The sequence below is a fragment of the Urocitellus parryii genome, chromosome 10, assembly GCF_045843805.1.
Source record: "Urocitellus parryii isolate mUroPar1 chromosome 10, mUroPar1.hap1, whole genome shotgun sequence".
Lineage (NCBI taxonomy): Eukaryota > Metazoa > Chordata > Mammalia > Rodentia > Sciuridae > Urocitellus > Urocitellus parryii.
The window spans coordinates 24,645,264-24,666,060 of record NC_135540.1 but is presented as its reverse complement, the minus strand read 5'-3'; the positions used below and the strand labels follow the sequence as shown (position 1 = coordinate 24,666,060).

Below are 20,797 nucleotides of genomic sequence, written 5' to 3'. Positions count from 1 at the left end.
ATATCAATAACCAGTTAATGTAGGCCTTATAACTCAGTAGGTTTTAAACTTTGAAAATTATGTAATTCATGGTTATACAGGACATTTAAAGAGCTTCCTGATAGTTAATCTTTCAAAAATCTGAGGGATTTAACCAGGTCTCATTTTTTTCTCTGTTTCTTTATAAAGTATTATAGTTTAGTTCTATAGAAAGCATATTTAAAATCATTATAATAACATAATTAATAAGAACAAATTACTATAATAAGGTAACATTTCATTCATATATAACATTGTATTTCTGATTGAATCATTAATTATAGTGTTTATTCGTATTGTCTTATTGGAGTTTCTAGAAATAGAGAAATGAGAGTAGAGAAGGGATGATAAAATATGAGGATGGAGTAATGGAAACCATTTTTGAGTGGATTCTAAAGTAATCCTTGGTTTTTTAATATACAGTCTCTAAAATGTTTTTGTAACATTTTACAAAAAAATGAAATTCTGTGAGGTAGACAGAAATTTTAATTTTTTTCAGACAGAAAAAGTAAGAATATAACTTTGTAGTACTTCAATCTTTTTTGCAGAGGGGGAATTTGAATATCTTAGAATCCCTATTTTATTGAATTCTACCAACAATAATTTTACCAAAAAAAGTTATTCCTATAATATAATTTAAATATGAATTCTCTTTTTTTAAAGAAAGATTTCTTATTAGATGATATCAAAGCAGTCTTTGAATTCTAACATGATGTACCATTTTTCAAGTTTGGGGGATCATTTGTAATCTGTGCCACATTGGTGATCCCATTTTGGGTCTAACTTCTGAATGATGTGTTTTCTTCTGCCTAAAGAAACAACTCAAATCAATTCCCTAACTAGGCTTATCACTATCCAATAAAAATTAATAGGTACAAATGTAAGCCACATACATTATCTTAAATCTTGTCACATCTTAAAAAGACAACATAAATCATGAAATGAATTTTAATAATATTTTAAACTTAGTATGTCAAAATATTATTTTAATATGTAGTCAGTATAAAATTGTTTATTGATATTTTACATTTCCAGATCACAACTATTCACACCAGCCCTATTTCAGGTGTTCTGTAGCCACGTGTGGCTAGTGACTATTGTATTGGGCAGTACAGAGTTACAGCATTGTTTTGGAATCACAGGAAGGGATGGCTTTTCTGCTTATGGAAAGAATGCCTCATCCTCTTTGAGCAAGAGTGTTTCTGATGTGTACTTTATCTAATATGAACTGGCAAGTAGAAGCAATAATATGTAGTCTTGAGGACTGAAATAGAAAGTGTTGAAATTGGTTTGGAGAATCACCACTGTGACATTTTAAGATCCCCAGTAGAAAGTTGTGAAAATCACCCAGGGGTAGGTAGAGTGCTTGCCTGGCACGTGCAAGACCCTGGGTTTGATTCCCAGCATTGCACAATAATAATGGCAATTTTATTATTATTATTATTATTATTATTATAAATGACATGAAATAAAATTCTCAATTGATTCTGTGTTTCAGATCTTAAAAATTCATTTAAATTTAGAAACTAAGGTTCAGCATAGATTACCATCTTTAGCCTTAACCTTGAATTATTATCACCAGATTTTGTGGAACAAATCATAGACATATAAATTGTAAATGAATTTCTCTAGACATTCACATCTAAATATGAGACAAATATTAAAGCTTTTTCTAGGCTATTCATTGTCATGGATTTCTTTTCCCATCACTTGAGGCATCTGTTTTCAGATATCCTCAGTGTCCATAAGGTCAGTCTAATAGTTAGGTCTTACTTGCTGCAGTATAAACTCTAACTTCTTTCCTGTAGAAATGATTAATAATCAGGCTTAGAGAGTGGAAGGAGTCATAAATGTCATCTTGGTTCATTACTTTGGAAAGGAGGCAGTAGTAAATGGATCTAAAATGGAGATTATTAGAGAACCATATTTTTCCAGTAGCTGAGATTTATAGAATAATGTATTACTAAAACATAACCGAAGCTAAAGTAAAATGAGAAGTAAAAGAGGAATCCTGAGATAGCATTTGCTTACCTAAATATTTCAAAATTTACTTATATTTTTTTAAAAATTTAGTTTGTCCAGAGTCCGGCCCTAGTTGTGCTAACGTACCAGATGTAATCCAACCTTTGCCTTCAGCATACTTTTTCACTAGGGGGGAATCTGGGAATAAACAAATCCCTGTGATTAATGCTGCTCTGTGGGCCCATTGCTATGGCATCTGAAATGAAGAGAAGAGAGAAAAAGAGGAAAGTCAAAACCAGTGATGAGGACCCTTATACTTTATTAAGGAGGTTGAACTTTATTCGGTTGGCAGAGGAAGAGAGACCTTGGTAGGATTTGGAGTGAGGACAGATTTTGTGGTTTATAAGAGACAACTATGATTGGTATTGATACATGCACTATACTGTGGACAAGCTGTTAAGGTAATTAGGTAAGAGGTGGTGGAGGTTTAAACTTGAAGAAGGCAACAGGGCTACAGAAATGTGGGGGAACCTTAGACGTATAGAAAGTAACTGTTGGGATTTGATGATTGATTTTTTTAGATGAGAGAAGAAGAGATTAAATTTGGCTTGGGTAGAAATGTAGAGAACACAGAAGAAAGAGCACATTTTGTTAGGGCCAGATATTTAATTCCCTGTCTTCAGGCAGAAAATTTCCTGTAAGTGAATTAAAATCCCCCCAAACATGACGAATTCTTAGTCTTTATTGTTTATTCACTATATGTACTATACAGTAGAGAACATTTTTTGAAAGGGTAAGATAAACATTGTTTTTCTCATATCTCTAGATGAGAAAGACATGTATACATGAAATGATTTTAAATATAAGTTAGATTGTGACAAGTACTATAATAAGATAAAAACATTTATCTTATTATAGTACTTGAAATTAATTTTAACTGGTAAAGGTGGGATCACAGTGACTTCATAGAGGGATGTTTGAGCTGTATCTTAAAGGATGCAAAATCCTTTTTTTAATTTGGGACACTAAATTAAAATTAACTAAACTCCCAAATTTCTGTCTCTAGCCCCTATATTTCTTCTGATGTCTGACTCTGTCCTCACTATTTCCTTTTGAATACGTAAACATATCATAACTTTAACATGATCTTCATTCCTTCCAACCTGCTCTGCTCAGTCTTTCCCATGTTAGTAAATGGTTTCCTGTTTGAAATTATGAACCGGAATCCTTATTTTCAGACTTTATATAATCTACCCTTCTCCAAAATCATACTACCTCTTGCATTCTTCTCTGTTGCCCTCTCTTCACTCACTTCTTAACCAAGCAGGGCCTCCTTGCTATCCTTTGCATACTCCAGGCATTTGTTCTTACTCTAGGACCTTTGCTTTTACTTTTACTTTCACCTGAAAACATTCCTCCAGATATCTTCTTGGATCCATTCTTCATTCTCTTCAGATCTTTACTCAAATGTCATCCTCTCAGTAAGGCCTTCTCCTTTGTCTTTCCTATATAAAATTACATTCCTCACCCCACATAGTTTTACTTTCCAATTTCATTTTTCTTCATGTCACTTGCCATTTGACATACGTTTACAGTTGTTGATTTATTTATTATGTTTTTTATCAAAACTGAAACATGAGATCCATGAAATTTGGGAAGTGTTCTGCTCATTGGCTTATTCCTAGAGCTTAGAAAAATGCTTGAAACATCATAGGTATTAAAGTAAATACTTATTAAATTAAGATTTGATGAATTGAGAAAGAGTATTCTGAGCAAGGGAAATGACATGAACAAAGTCCAGAGAAAATACTTGGCACATCGAGGAATGCTTACTGATTTGCCAATCAGTCTATGTTCTTGAAGTGTAGTAAACACTGAAAAGGGGAGATACTGAAAGGCATTCAGATCTGATTTAAAGACCTTTGGTAATACTTGAAAGACATTTGGCTTAATTCTATAGGCCAGTTCAGCAAAAATTTTTGGTAAGCAGTTAAGTGATATTTTTGGCTGTAAAATCTTTGAGCTAAGCTCTGTCTTAGCTCCTCCACTCTACTGTTGTAGCCCAACAGGAGCTGAGAACAATACCTAGGCAAATGAAAGTGACTTAGTTCCAATGAAACTCTACTTGCCAAAACAAGTATCAGGTCATATTTGGCCTTATTCACATATGTAAAATAAAATTACATGTTACTAAATAGTATTTTAAAGTAAACTACTGTGCAGCAATATTACATGAATTAATTTAAGCTATGAAAATTAACCCTTAAAGTTTTAATTGTACATAAATGTTAAATAATAATAATACAGAGTCAAAGTGATCATAGAATAGTTTTATCTACCTTTTGTGGTTTGCCTTCCTCTGCTATAAGTCAATGAGGAACCATTAAATATTTTTGAGTGGGAGTATGATATCAAAATTTCTATTATCAAACAAAGAATTTTGGCAGAAATTTGAGAAACAGATACAGGGGGTAGACAAAAATGTTAGGAGGCTCTTTTAGTTAGCTTTTCCACAGCTGTAACCAAAAGACCCAACAGGAACAATTTTAAGAGGAAAAGTTAATTTTAGAGTTCGCAGTTTCAGAGGTCTTAGTCCCTGTGTGGCCAACTTCATTGCTCAAGGCCTGAGGGCAATGGACAGAAAGGCATGGACAAGGAAGGCAGCTCAGGAAGCAGAGAGAAAGCTTCTCTCACCAGGGACAAAATATATACCCCAGAAGCATGTCCTCAAGTCCCATCTACTCCAGCCACACCCCACCTGCCTATAGTTAACACCCAGTTATTCACAATCAGGGGATTGATGCACTGATTAGGTTAAGGCTCTTATAACCCAGTCATTCCACCTTTAAACCTTATTGCATTGTCTCACACATGAGTTTTTATGGGACACCTCTTATCTAAATGATAACAGAGGCTATTACAGTTGGTTTCAAGGGAAGATGGTAAGAGCCTCAACTAGTTAAGAAGCCAAGAGGTTGAATTCAAGAGACAATTAAAAGTCATTCTTCAGGATGTGCCATTTGGTTGACTGTAGGGACAGAAAATCATGAAGATTTTCTAAGGATATGTGGAAGAGTCTGAAAAAGATAGGTTGATAGTTGGAGATGTAAGAGAGATAATTTGCTTAATATGGAATGGGGCTATTCATAACATCTTCCTGGAGATTGGGAGGTCTGTCCACATTGGACCTAGTAGCTTCAAGTCATATACTAAGAGTTGTAAATAATTTACTCTTCTACATTGATACAATTAGTACAGAATGAGTTCTTACTGTTAACTTTACACAATAGCCTATGTGGACATCCTATGTGTGGTTGTTTTGTATAATCCATTTAAATTCCTATTTTGGGGCTGGGGTTGTGGCTTAACGTAGAGCGCTCGCCTAGCACATGCAGGATGCTGGGTTTGATCCTCAGAACTGCATAAAAATAAAATAAAGGTATTGTGTCCAACTACAACTAAAATAAAATATTTAAAAATTCCTATTTTTATAATTAATTGTGTACTGTTAATGGTGAATGTAAAATTCATATTGTTATCAGATTAGCAGGGCAGTTAAATATATTCCATAGTTATCACTAAGTAAATATAATACAATTAAATCCTAAGAGATTACTAAATAATATTTTAAAATATACTATTGTGCTGTACTATTATGTGAATTAATTTTAGCTATAAAAGTTAACCCTTAAAGGTTTTAATTGTACATCTATGTTAAATAATAATAGAGTCGAAGTGGTCATCAAATAGTTTTATTTGTGTCTTGTGAGATTTGTAAAACATGAGACCTTTGACTTGCCCTCTACTACCTTTGAAATCCCAGGGGTCTGCAATCTGAAGATAAATTAGGTTCCATTTTCCCCCTAGCAGCACATCTTTTACATGGTAATACATTCCATGGATGCTGATAGCATCAGTGTTAGGCCCATTTATAAGGAAGTGTTTAGCTACAGTTAATAGAACTTCTTAATGAATTTTTAAAAGCCTTAAACCTTGATGGTATGATAATTTTATTTTCCTATTAAGAAATACTTTCATCATTAATACGTCCTAATATCAGACATGGTTTTAATTTAAAATTTTTTAAATGCTAAAAGAAAATAAAATCTTACCCTTGTTCAGACATTATTTGCACAGTGCTGGGTTATGCAATCCTTCTATTCTCAATTCTTTCTTTTTACCTCCTCCTTCTGCTTCCCTCTGTTTCCTTGTATTTCTTTTTTCTTTTTCTTTTTTTTTTTTTTTGACATACTCTTTCCATCAGACTCTCTCTCCTCTCACACTCACAATGAATGAGTGAGCTGAGTCACTCCCACTTTTACTGCAACTGTGTCTGTCCTTTGCTTCATACATAACTTCAACAGAACTTGCATATGTGATGATACTCATAGTTTCCTGAATGATTATAATGTAGACCCAAGTAAGTTATGAATTTTTTTCTTGGCTGGTGATCTTATGATAATTTTTGCTCTATTAAAAAATGGGCCTAACACTGATTCTATCAGCATCCGTGGAACGTATTACTATGTAAAAACACAATGTATTACCATGTAAAAGATGTGCTTGGCATCTGTTCATTGTGTTCATAGATATTGATGTAGCCTGTTACCCCACTCATATTCATGTGTGTACACACACACACACACACAGATTTTTAAACAACTTGTTCCAGAAAAAATTTAAGGTGGGAATTTTACATGTGCCTTCTCTTGTTGGCATTTCAGCTAACCTTTTCTTTGCATTATCTCTTCCCAAATTACCCTTTCCTTGAAGATTAGGGCCTAGAACAGCAAAAGGCCCAAAGAAAATCTCCAGTGCAAACATGGAAATGAAAAATGTTTTGAAAGCAGGGGAGAACTATTTAGAGTATCATAAAATGAGACATGCTAAGTCCTATTGTGTTCTAATAAAAACTAGTGAATTTGTATAAAATCTGATGACGATTAGTAGGAATTATTGTCTTAAATATTTTTGTGGGCATTTTTATTTTTATAAGTAAATTTTATTAACTATTATTAGAATTATGTTAAAGCTTTTATAACTGTGTATGATTCAGTGAATGACCTTTTTGCTTTAAGAATTTGGCCGGTTGACCCTATAATTGGTACTTCTTATCAGGGGTCATAGTAATGATAATTATAACAATATCTTGTATGTATGTTGAACACTCTGTTCTATCTCACATTAGCCTCCCAACATCCCTATGTTTTAGAAAAGATAATTGAGGTGAGTAAGGAGTCACAAAAATTAAATTAATTTAAGAACATATGACAGTAAATTGAGTAGTCTAGACTCAAACCCAATTATTATTTTTACTAAAAGAGATTGGAACAGATTATCTATTATCTTTTGGTTTGTAATCCATGATTTTTTGATTATAGATTTTTTATTCTCCAATTTAAAAAAGTATTGTTTTTCTTAGCACCTTACCTACTACAGAAAGAGACCCCTCCCCTCTTACCTACTAAATAAGGAAAAACTAAGTATGAACATCAATTTGAAAACTTTTAGATATGTAGTTCATATATAGTGACTATTATCAGTGCAATTCAGTGTACTTGACCTCTAGTCAATTTTTTTAATTTTTTTTTTATTTGTGGATTAACAAAGTAAGAACTTACAAGTTAAAATATATCAGGACATGAATATTATCTTTTATAACATACTGTTCATCTACTCTTTTTTTTCATTAAGAAAGCTTATTTGTAATTTTTTTGACAAAGTATCTTTATTTATTTTTATGTGGTGCTAAGGATCGAACTCTGGTGCCTCCTCATTTGTGTGAGGCAGGCTCTCTACCACTGAGCCGTAGCCCCAGCCCCAGCCCTATTATTTATAAATTTTACCTTCATAAAAATGTGTCATTTTTCCCCAGTGGTGAATTATTGTATTACTTTTATATATAAAATTTTCCTTTCACATCTTTTTACCGTCATTGTTTCCAGAGAAGTATACTTGCTATCATACATATGTTAGTTACCTTTCTATTATATTTGAATTATCAGGATTTTATATTATATAGAGAGGAAAATATTAAAATTTTGCTCTGAAATAACACCTATTTCTATTTGGTTTCAATTATCTTATTTCTTTAGGTTAATAGATTAGTATTTGGCATGTTTGCCCAGATACATTGAAGTGATGATTTTAGTTCGGTGGATAGGATTGGTAACTAATAACAGGAGAATCACAGGGCCTGGCTGCAAAGTCCTGTCATATCAGTGGGGATCATACCTTAATGAAGAAAACTAAAGCATATGTGTGGTCACAACCAATCCTTGTCACTATGCCATGAAAGCCTTGGGAATTTGTGATCAAAGCAATGGGCTTATCCTGAGCAGTGGAATACCCTCTGGTTGAACCCCTCAGATCTTTATTTTAGGAGACGATACACTATATTTTTGACCATGTCACCTGCCTCTAAGACCCAGCTGCCTAATTAACCAATAGAGATTAAAATTATTGTCAGCAAGACAGAAGAAAATGTGAATTGTGAATATATCTGTCTTCTGTCAATGTTGTTTACTTATCATTTTCCACTGATGTTTTAAAAAATTGCTGAACATGTGTTTTTTATCCAGAGCTGAAAGTTCTGTTGTGATGAATATAAAACATACTTCACTTTGTAAATGTGCATTAAAAGTATTAGAGAGACATGATCTTTGACTGCGTTACTAAATTTCATCTGTCAAAGAAGATAATTTTGAACTGGAATGTTTGGTATTACATCAAGGAATGGTTCTTAGATGCTTTTAGGAATAAATTGAATTCTGCTGAAGAACGAATGTCACTGTCATCTATGGTAAAACTTGGGAAGTGTACATACATATTTCTTTTGTTAACATATTGGTGTTTCTGAATTGAGTTCAGCATGTTTATTGAATATTCAAAGGAGATTCAATTCCCATCAGCAGATTTGTTTATGCAGTATTTTCTTATAATGAGATTGCAGTATGTTTTAGTATATATACTCCCTTCTTTACTAATTTAATTATACTTATTTGATGATGTCCTTTATACTACATGTAGAATCTTCATAATATTATGAAAAATTTTTAATTTGGGGGGAATGTTTATACTATTTTAAATTCATGTTTGTTTTTAAAGTTCTATATGAAAACATTTTTTTTTTCTTTATAGAATAAAAGGCTAAGGCTTTTGCAGGCAATCCTTTAAGGCTGCCCACACCTTGACCCTATGTACTCCTCCAACTTTATCTTTTGTGCATGCCTAGTTTCCTCTCTAAAACAATTGAATTGTTCTTCACTGATCATTAGAAACAAAATATATGCACACTTCAATCTCTCTCTTTTAAGGATTTCCCTTGTCAGGAATATTCTTGTTTTTCTTGTTTATTTATCAAAGTGCTTGAATCTTGTTTTTCCATCATATTTATTCAGTGTATTTTTACTCAGTGCCCAGTGTGTGTCATTCACCATGGCTGGACTTGAGAGTTTAATGTTGATCAAAGTACATCAAGTCCTCAGACTCATGGAGCCTTCAATTTAGAGTGAGATACAAAACAAGACAATTACAGATTGAGGAGTTCTGTAGTAGGGAAATATGTATAGTGTTTCTTTCCCTGAACGTTCTCTGACCACCCCAACTTTTACACATTATGTTCTCTTTTAAACTCTCTTTAGAACTATTTGTTTCTACCACTTATTTTCTCTTGATAAGTGTATCATTTTGCTGTTTTTTTTAATTAATCTAGATCTGTATTCTATAGAAGGAAAAACATCCTTCTGTATTCCAAACTCTATCATAGTTCACTACAAAAAGGAAGAACTAAATAATTGATTACTGAAATAATGTGTTATATCACCTTTCATATATATATATATATGTATGACTTAAATAATCAATTAAAAAGAACTTCTAATAAGTTTTATTCATTAACAAAAGGTAACATTTATATTCTATTTGTATTTTCTGCCTATACTGAAGTCTTCCTACCATTTAGTCTTCTAAAAATACATTATCAGTTAATATATTGGTAACTTAATCACTACTGAAATAGACATAATTTCATTTCCACCAATTCAAGTGTACAAGAAACCCTTATTCATATTAGGGTTGTGGAAGATTCATCTATAGACATTAGATTGAAGGGCAAAGACCTTCATTAATCAAGACTGGAATGAGAATTTAGGTTATGTAAATTCTTGAAAATTGATCCTCACATCTTTAGTCTACCTTTTTATGAGTCATATCACCATTGTCTAAGATACACGGTCTTTTGGAGGTGGGCAGCCCTCCCAGTCCAAGTTTAGATTGGAAAATTGGTGGTGCCGGGGGATTTGCTCCACTAAGTGCAAACTGCATGTTCTGTTAATTGGTTGCTGTAAAGGATACCTTTTTTTGGTATATTTTGATACATTTACTATATGTCCTTGATTTTCAGTTGAAAAAAACTAAACTCCTGGTTTTAAAACTTGGAAAAAACTAGCACCTAAAATTTAGCTATTGTAATTGTTGTTTTAAATCTCAAGAGGATTATTTCACAGGAGCATGGTGGATACAACAGACAAAAGAAGGACCTCATTTTCTGATCAGGAGAGGGTGGAGGTGTTATTGAAATTGAAAGAATAAGTATTTAATTAGAACAAATGCTGCTTTTGATTTTGAATAAACATGGAAAGTCTATTTCTTATTTTTCATTGTAGAATAAGATCTGAGTAGTAACATTCCTCTTTAATAGCACAAGTATGATGGGGTGAAAATAAGTTATTTTTGTAAAATCCCTCAAAATTTGAAATTTGTTGAATTTATTAGCAAGTTAAGAGTAGAAAGTTATATCTTCTTCTCATTAGGGTAAATAATAATTATTGCATATTTTAAAAAATTCCTTTTTGTACTTTATTCATAAAATAATTACTATATATACATTATATGTAATGGGCTTATTTTCAGAATAGCCAATTATTTCCTTTGCATGAAAAAACTAAAGTTTACATTCAGTTTTTTTTTTTTTTTTAATCACTTGGAATATATGTTAACAACTCTTTTTACAATGTTAAATGCTCGGGCTGGGGTTGTAGATCAGCAGTAGAGCGCTTGCCCACCAGGTGTGAGGCACCACACATAAATAAATAAAATAAAGATCCATTGACAACTAAAATACATATGAATATATATTATATATAAATGTTAAATGTTATATGTACTATACAAGTAGAAACCAAGCTTATTTGATGATTTAAGTACAGAGACTTTAGAGTTAGAGAAGTCTTGACCCAGGTTCTAAAATTACAATATATTATGCAACCTTGTGTAAGTTTTTGAACCTTAGTTTTTTGAGCATTAGTTCATTTTTAGAGTGGAGATGTACCTTGATTTGCAAAGTCATTGTGAGGATAAATGTGGAAGGGTTTGTTAAGAGTTCGTTTTATCACCTGACTCATACCATGCAGTAAATGTTAGCTTTTACAAATTGGTGATGGCTTTTTGCTGCATAAAACAACATAAAGTATTTTTCCCTTTTGCCAATTAGACTTTGAGTCATTGTTTTTAAAGATGAGAATCTTAAAGGTTTTCTGTGAGCACTGTCTAATTTCATTTATGGTTAAGCTTTTAACAAGATTTTTCCTTTTTTAAAATCCAGTTTAAATGTTTTTCAAATCTAATCATCATGTGGATGTCAGACATTTGGAGGACAAGCTCATTTCTGCTCTGCTTAGTTGATTATTGTGATAGTAAACAAAAGATGTACAATTCAAAGCCGAGCAACATTTCACGTGGATGATGGAAGTGATAATAGCTTAATTCCTGCTGGATCTTTTTTCTCTGCTCTGGCAAGTTCATACTGACCTTGTCCAAAATCTGATGACCTCCCTATTTTACTCAACTATTTGGAAAGCCAGGCCTGCCATAGCTGGCCCTGAGGGGGTATCTGAAAGACCACTGAGCCACTGACCCATGTCAAGACTGGATTTCAAGTCTGATCTACGGGGCCTCTGAAATAGTTATATGTAGGCTTATTGCACACAAAAGCCTAACCAGCTGCATTTTTCTGCTTATTAAAGTGTATTTAAAATGTCATTATTAAAGTCTCATATTTAGTTTATTCACTTTCTTATGTAGGTGGTTTTCTAAACTAATTATAAATTTTCATTTTTTATCACAGTATTTTAAAACTAAATTTGAATGTTTTGAAATTTGAAGAAAGTATACTTAAAGCATGGTAAAAATGTAATAAATTATCTTTTTGGTAGATGAGGAGACTTAGGTAGTAGCATTTTCTGGCAAAAATTGAATGTATTTTATTAAAAACCTGGTTTAGGTTGATGTTACAGCATAGAAATCTCTCTTTATAGCTTATAAAACTTCAGTTATTACTCATATATTGGATTTAAGAATTTTTGAGTTTATAAGCCATATAACATGGATATAAACTAGGAAGATGTTATTCAAATTTGCTTGGATAGGATCTGTCTGTATGAAAAGAAAAAAATCTATATTTATTTTGTTCTTCTGCACAATAGTAAATGAATATCTAGTCGGTATCCTACATTTTATAACATTGTCTTTTTTTATATAGGAGTTGATTCCTGAATTTTATTATCTCCCTGAGATGTTTGTCAACTTCAATAATTATAATCTTGGAGTGATGGATGATGGGACAGTAGTGTCTGATGTCGAACTTCCGCCTTGGGCCAAAACCTCAGAAGAGTTTGTTCGCATAAACAGATTGGTAAGATAGTAATCATCTACTCTGTCATGAGCCTATTCTCAAAGCATCTCTCAGGTGTTGGTGAATAATCATTAACCTTTGCTCTTCTGTACAAAGCTGTAGTTGATAGGGATAACTGAAAATGGCATAGAAGTTCACTAACCGCCATATACATTTATAAAATTTTGTTGCATTGAAAGGTATGGTGGTTTTTTTAATTCCTTTATGCAGAGTTAGGTTACTTTCATTTACATATGACAGTTTAAAATTATAAGTTAAAGTTATAAGTGAAACTAGAATTATTGGCTTTTTCAAATATGGATTTTTCTTACCAAGAAAGCCACGAAATTTTGTGTGCCAGTTGGAAGGCTATTGAACATTTTGGTGACAGAAACAACATTTTCAAATTATATTCTGTATCTACGTGTTGAAGGAAATCTTCACATTATACTTAGAATATGGAAACTTAAAAACTTAAAAGCATTGTACTCAGTGTTGTTATACCTCTTTAGTGTCCTTTGTAATTTCCTGTGTTATATGGATTCTGTATTGTTTATGAGGAAGTATGATGACTTTTAATTTATAATCAAGGAAAGAAATTATTGTATTTTGGCTTTCTAGGTGGCATTCCTTACCTTTTATACCAACAATTTCATTTTTACCTTCCATATCTTAATTATAATCCCATTATTATTGAAATTTCACATTTTATACATATTGGAAGCAATGCAGGGGGGGGTGTGGAAAGAAAATAGGCTTTGTAGTTAGGCCAGATTTCCCAGTTATGAATTATATTTTTTATTATGGTACTCTGGGCAGTTTCACCTCAGCCATAATTTCCTCATTTGTAATTTCAAAATTATAAGATTGTAATTTTGTATGTACCTAGAACATTCTATGGTATATAGTAGATGCTCATAAAATAGTATATAATATTATTGTGTATACACCAGTAAGATGTTTTTTGATATTGGTTGGATAGTATCTGTTTATCCTATTATGAGGCACATAGCATTTTCCTTTTATCATAAACATTTTGGAAGATTCTAAGTTATTATAATTAATTGAGAACCCAAGACAGCATTTAACTCTGAAAGATTTAGAAGGATATACCAAACTTTTAAATGTGACGGTTGCCTATGGTTGTGTGCCTCTCCCAGAGGCATACACAAGTGAAAAGAAGATGTATTTATATTATGACCTTTTTTTCTTTTAGTACTTGTTCTCTCTTTAGAAAAAAAAAATTGTAGTTATATATAGGAAGCGTGCCTTTATTGTATTTGATCATTTTTAGGTGGTGCTGAGGATCCAACCCAGTGCCTCACATGTGCTAGGCAAGCGCTCTGCCACTGAACTATAGCCCCAGCCCCTAGTGGTTGTTCTTATAAAATAGATTTATTGTTGTTATTTTTAGATATACATGACAGTAGAGTATCTTTTGACATACATACATGGTAAAATAGATTTATTGAGATATAATTTTCATGCCATAAAACTCAACTTTTAAAAGGTATTATTTATTCCAATTTAATACATTCCTGCAGTTGTGTATCCATCACTACTATCCAGCTTTAGAACACTCAGACCACAAGTTTTGTTGTGCTACTTTGTAGTCAGCCTCTGCTCCCACTCCTAGCCCAGGTAACCATTGATTTTCTCTATAGTTTTGCTTTGCTTTTCTAGGAATTTTATATTAATTGTATCATACAACATGCCCTTTTGTGCCTGGCTTGTTTCTCTTATCACAATGTTTTTGAGATTCATCCACCTTAGTTCATAAAGCAGCAGTTCCTTTCCTTCTATTGCTGCATGGTACTTCATTGTACCACATTTTGAACCTCATAGATATATCACATTTTGTTTCTCTTTTTACCGTTAATGTACTTTTTTTTTTTAATGTGGGGTATTGTGAGTGTTTGCATATAAATCTTAGCATCAGTATCTGTTTTTATTTCTGGTGGAGTGAAATTCCTAAGTTACATGATAAGAATATGTTCACTTTGTATACGATTTTGTATTCCCACCAACAATGTATGAAGGTCTAGGTTTTCCAAATTCCTTCCCAAGACTTCGTATTTTTAGCCTTATTTATTTTAGTCATTCTAAAGCTAGCTCATTGTTATTTTATTTATACAACTCTAATGACTAATAATATTGGTCTTTTTTATAGGCTTATTTTCGAGTCATATATGTTCTTTGGTAAATTATCTGTTCAGATCTCTTGCCTGTTTTTAAATTGGACTGTTTCCTTTTATTATTAAATTATAAGAGATCTTTATATATTCTCCATCATAGTCCTCTATCCAAAATAGGTTTTGCAAATATTTTTCTACTAGTTTATGGCTTATCTTTTCATTTTTTAATGGTGTCTTTTGAATCAGCATTAAAAAAAAAAAAAAAAAGTCTTAGGGGACCAGAGATGTAGCTCAGTGGTAGAGCACTAACCTAATATTCATGCAGCCCTGGGTTCAGTCCCTATCATGGCAAATATATATATATTAGACATAAAATAATGTTTACATAATAATGTATGAAAAAAGAAAGTATCCTCCCCATTCTTAAGAATATTTAAAAAAACATACTGATTGTCTTATTATTAAAATACAGTTTAAAATTCTAGGTCTCAGACTGGGGATGTAGCTCAGTGATTGGAAGCTAGCATAACATGCATGAAGCCCTGGTTTTGATCTCCAGCACATCTAAAAAAAATTAAATAAAATGAAAGTTTAAGTCTCAAGAGAACTAACTCTATTAATCATTACCATGATTAGTATTATAAAAAGTACAACAAGATTTGGTGGTGTGTTTGCTTCACTTAAAAAAATCTGAAAAGCAGAAACATTTGAATGAGTTACATTTAAAAATTTTCATGGACCTTTTGACAATTAAAATTTAATTGTGTAAATTGAGGTAAGCCACTTTCCTTACAGTATCACCCTCCTCTGCTCCACTGCCCTCAACTCGGAAAAACTAGGTCTTTTTGAAACAGGTTTCTCGAGGTACCAAGGAAACAAGTGCAGCTTACCCAATTGTTTTCCAATCAGATTTGGGTTTTGGCTACCCATGCTCTAAACTCAGACATGACTTTGAAATTATGTACAAAATAGTATTCTATGAAATGAACTACCTGTTTATTGTCACTCATTATTGTTTATTTACCTAATTTTGCCAGAGATTTTTATTCCAGGAAGTTTCATAGATGCCTTTATACTTTAGGTTCCAAATTACCTTGCATTCTGAAACAGAACTGATTAAATTCACTGCAAATCAAATGCATTTGTAGTTTGGAATTGTATATTTATATCTCTGATCATTTGCATTCACAATTAGGAAAGGTATCAATTTTATATATGTGTGTGTCTTCATGAAAGAATTTAGTCATTCAAAAATATTTGTTATTCACTTATGATGAACAAAGCTTTCCCACAGTACAGTTCATATTGATGCATTTTATAATTTCCTATTAACTTTCTATCAGTGACTAAATTGTTGTTTTATGTATCTGTTAGCATGTTATCACATAAGGGTTTTATCTCCCTCCTCTTTTTGCTTTCCCTCTTCAGTTCCACAGATTTTATGCAATGATTGTAGCTCATGAAATGCATACTACTTTGATCTGTGACCTTTTTGTGGTGCTAATCGGGTTCCTGATATCATTATACCTTACTCATTAATCATATTTCCTGCAGCCCGTCAGGCAGCCAGACAGCACAAGTCCCTGTTTTCAGCCCTCTGTTGGCAGGTTTCTGCTTTTCCAGATTATTACAGACGATACTTTGGCTTCTCATAGCCAGAGCCACATCAAGCTGTGTGTTACAATTAAAGTCAGATGGTCCTCAGGTTGAACAGGGATATAGTGTTGCAGCTGTCTCTCTTCCTGGAACAAACCAGCACTAAGAACAGATGATCTATAGGACAGTGAATAATAACAGATTGCACAACACTTGGCTGGTAGAAGGGAAGCACAGAATTAATTAACTGACACACTTAATTTAAGATACTCAGCATATCTTTTAAAAGTGTTTGGTTGCCTAAATATTAATTCAAGGTGATAGGACATTTTTAGGAGCATGATTCCGTGGATGAACTAGTAGTGTTACATTTTCAATTTGTATTAGAGGTACATAACTACCATCTTACCTAACCGTTTTCATCCCCAGAGCTTTCAGTAAATGAAGTTCTAAATGTAGCATTGACAAATTGGCTAAGTGATGGACCCATGAACAGAAAATACAATCTTACGTATTTTAGAAGGAAAACTTACCTGTTTGATTAGTCTTTAAAACAAATAAATATATTCTCTTTGTTCTGAACAGTTGAAGTCAGAGTAAAATCAAGGCAGTTTTAATTATATTCCTGAGATTGGTCTGTGTTATCTGAATGGGGGTGGGGAGACATCTTTATTCCAAATACTACTTTAGAAATATAAATAAGAAACAGACTTTAATACTTTAAAGTAATATAAACATGTATGAGTTCAGAATGCTCATCAGTTATCTCTGATGATATAATGTCAGTGTTATGGACCTGTATTAAATTGCCTGTTATAACCCTGAAGTTTTAAGTAAGAGACCAAAAAAATCACACTGAGCAATAGGACTATTGCTAAAGTTTTCAAAGTGGAGTATTTTGTTTTAGTCAAAATATACATAATTTATTCAAATTATAAGAACATTAATTCATTCATTTACTGTGCACCTATCCATGACTCAGTACTATTAGACTCCGTGAATAAAATGGATGATATGGCTACTCTTTGGATATTACCTCCTTTTAGATGCCTGTTGAAATAGAGAGCTTCTCCCCGCTGGGGGGTAGCAGGAATCCAGGAAGGGAGTGATCTTCCTGAGGTTACCACTTAGAATCACATTACTTTCCTGTATCTTCTCTCTTGCATTATGGTGACACAGTCACTTGATGGAGAAAGTAAAGTAAAGTAAAATGAGTATGTTATCTCCTTTCCATTATCATCAGAGGATATATGGACAAATTAAAATTGATGTGATCTTTTTATAGTATTATAGTATTATTTTTCCTATCCATTGTTAAAATTAAACCTATTCAGCTTAAACCTTCATAGATATTATGTCTCAGAATGAATTAGGTCAGTCTTTTATAACTTTTACTTTTGAATAGAAGTGCACAATTCTCAAGTGATAATACCACAGTTGAGAATCATGTATCCCTAATGAAAAAGTGTGGGTAAATGGCATATAAAAACCTTTCTTCCAGGCAACACATTTTCTCTTTCTTAGACTTGAATTGCCAGAAGTTAACATGCTTTTTTTTTCATATTGTTCCTTTTCTAGTTTCCTTTCCATTTTCCACATTAATGATGATATAAAGAATGTAGATAGCCATGGTGCTGCTGTGGGTAACCGAATTTCTCAACCAGGGATCTCACCCTTCTGTCTCCTTTCCCTCCCCCAGTGCAGTAGTCAGGTCTGAATCCCTGGGGAATGTGGGCAGAAGTGTATGCAGTTTGAAAAACATAGAAAATGACTATTGTTTGGTCCTGACATGTAATTGCTGTGCAATGTTTAGTTTAAAACAGGAGGATGCCTAAATAAGTGGAAAAAAAGATGTAACATGTTGATAGATTGTTAATTCTCCCTAAAGATATTTATAAATTCAACATAAAAACAAATCCAAGTATCATCAGGTGTGGTTTTGTTTTGACAGAACATGACAAACTGATTCTGAAGCAGAGGGCCAACAGAGCCAAAATCCTAAGAATAAGAACAGGTTTCAGAGGGACTTGCTTTATCAGATATCAAGAATTATTGTAATGCTATAATAATTAGTACAATTTAGAAGTAACAGACTAATGGAAGTGAATTTTAAAAATCTACAGATTGACCAGGACATATAAAGTAACTTCATCTATTATAGAGCTGGTATTACCCATGTGAGGGGAAAGGAAGGACTTTTCAAATTGTACTGAGATAGTTAGTAATTTTCTAGGACTGCTGTAGCAGTAGAAATTTACTATCTTACAGTTTTGGAGGCTGCAATTCCAAAATCAAGGTTCAGCAGGGTTGGTTCCTTCTGGAGGCTGTGAGGGAAGGATCTGTTCCAGAATCTCTTGGCTGTGTTCTCCTTGTGTTGTCTTACATCATCTTGCCTCTATGCATGTTAGTCTGTGTGCCCAAATTCTCTTTTTATAAGCACCCCAGTTATATTGGATTAAGGACCTAAAAATATGAATTTTATGGGGGACGCAATTCAACCTTTTACTGGTTTTTGGATGTTAAACCAAGCTTGCATTCCTTGAGCATATCACTCTTGGATGGTGTAATTATTTTGATACGTTCTAGATTTTTTTGTTGTTACTATTTTCCTGAAGAATTGCTACTTTGAGGATTTTTGCATCTCTATTCATGAGGTATCTTGGTATGTAGTTTTCTTTTCTTGTGATGTCTTTGACTTTATTGTCAGAGTAAAACTAGTTTCAGAGGATGAGATAAAGTAATGTTTCCTCTTCCTCTTCTTTCTGAGAGAATTTGTGAACAGTTGACATTATTCTTAATATTTGGTGGAATTTATCATCAACACCCTTTGGGCATGGACTTTTCTTTGTGAGAAGACCTCAGATTACCAATTCAATTTCTTTCTTTCTTTCTTTCTTTCTTTCTTTCTTTCTTTCTTTCTTTCTTTCTTTCTTTCTTTCAAAGAGAGAGAGAGAGAAGAGAGAAAGAGAGAGAGAGAAGAGAGAGAGAGAATGTTTTAATATTTATTTTTTAGTTTTCGGTGGACACAACATCTTTATTTTATTTTTATGTGGTGCTAAGGATCGAACCCAGCACCCCACACATGCCAGGCGAGCGTGCTACTGCTTGAGCCACAACCCCAACCCTACCAATTCAATTTCTTTAATTATTGTATGTCTACTTAGATTTCCCCTCCTCCTCCTCCTCCCCTCCTCCTCCTTCTTCTCCTCTTCCTTCCCCTCCTCCTCCTCTTCCTTCTTCTTCCTTCTTTCTCCTCTTCCTTCCTTCTCCTCCTCCTCCTTCTTCTTTCTTTCTTTCTTTCTTCTTCTTCCTTCTTTCTTTCCTCCTCCTCCTCCTCCTCCTCCTCCTTCTTTCTTTCTTCTTTCTCCTTCTTTCTTCCTTCTTTCTCCTTCTTTCTTCCTTCTTTCTCCTTCTTTCTTCCTTTCTCCTTCTTTCTTCCTTCTTGCTCCTTCTTTCTTTTTCCTTCTTCTTCTTCACCAGGGATTGAACTCACAAGCCCTAAAACACTGAACCACATCCCCAGCCCTTTTTTATTTTTATTTAGAGACAGGGTCTCACTGAATTGCTTAGCGCCTCACTTTTGCTGAGGCTGGCTTTGAACTTTCTATCCTCCTGCCTCAGACTCCGGAGCTGCTGGGATGACAAGCGAGTGCCACCATGCCTGGCCAGATTTTCTCTTTTTCTTGAATCAGTTTCAGTAATTTGTGTCTCTTTTGCAATTTGTTTGTATAGTCTAAGTTGTCTAGTTTACTAATATGAAATTGTTCATAATATGCTTTATTGTTATTTTAATTTATCCAATATTTTATTTGAATATTGTTTGTTGGCTTTCATTCACCTTAGAATGTTTTCTGTTATTTCTTGTGATTTTGTTTTTTGAGTAATCATTATTTAGATGTATTTTGCTTAGTTTCCAGATATTTGGGAATTTTCCAAATTTCTTTGTTTTTTATTTCTATTTTCAATTTCATTGTGATTGAAGAATCTACCCTGTATGAGTTTTGGTTGTTTAAAATGTCCTGAGACATGTTATATGACCTACCATATGGTTTAGATTGAAAAATTCTCCATATGCTCTTAAAAAGAATGGGTACACTGATATTATTGACTCTTTTATGAATGTCAGTTAATCAAGTTGGTTTATTGTGTTTAGGAACTTCTATATCTTTGCCAATTTTCTGTTTAATTTCATCCATTTTTTGCTAATGGGATATTGGAGATTCCAAGTATTGTCAATCATGTCATTTTTTGTTTTATATAATTTTGGGCTCTGTATTAAGTGTGTGCATTTGTTCCCTGTGGTTTTTGTAACAAATGACCACTAATATTTGGTGGCTTACAACAACAAAAATTTATTCATCATTGTTCCAGAGGCTAGAAATCTGTAATCAGTATCATATTCCCTCTAGCGAAT

General features: G+C 32.9%; 1 protein-coding gene across 4 annotated transcripts in view; it reads left to right on the top strand.

Annotated features, from left to right (window-relative positions):
* Lrba (LPS responsive beige-like anchor protein) overlaps positions 1-20,797 on the top strand; it is a 683,057-nt gene that overhangs the window by 534,083 nt on the left and 128,177 nt on the right. For all 4 annotated transcript variants that reach the window (XR_013344428.1, XM_026384651.2, XM_077803581.1 and 1 more), the window contains exon 47: positions 12,521-12,673. Coding sequence is in view for 3 of the 4 variants with exons in the window: in XM_026384651.2 (XP_026240436.2) it covers positions 12,521-12,673 (153 nt within the window). In the remaining variant the exon portion in view is untranslated. The remainder of the gene's footprint in view (positions 1-12,520; positions 12,674-20,797) is intronic.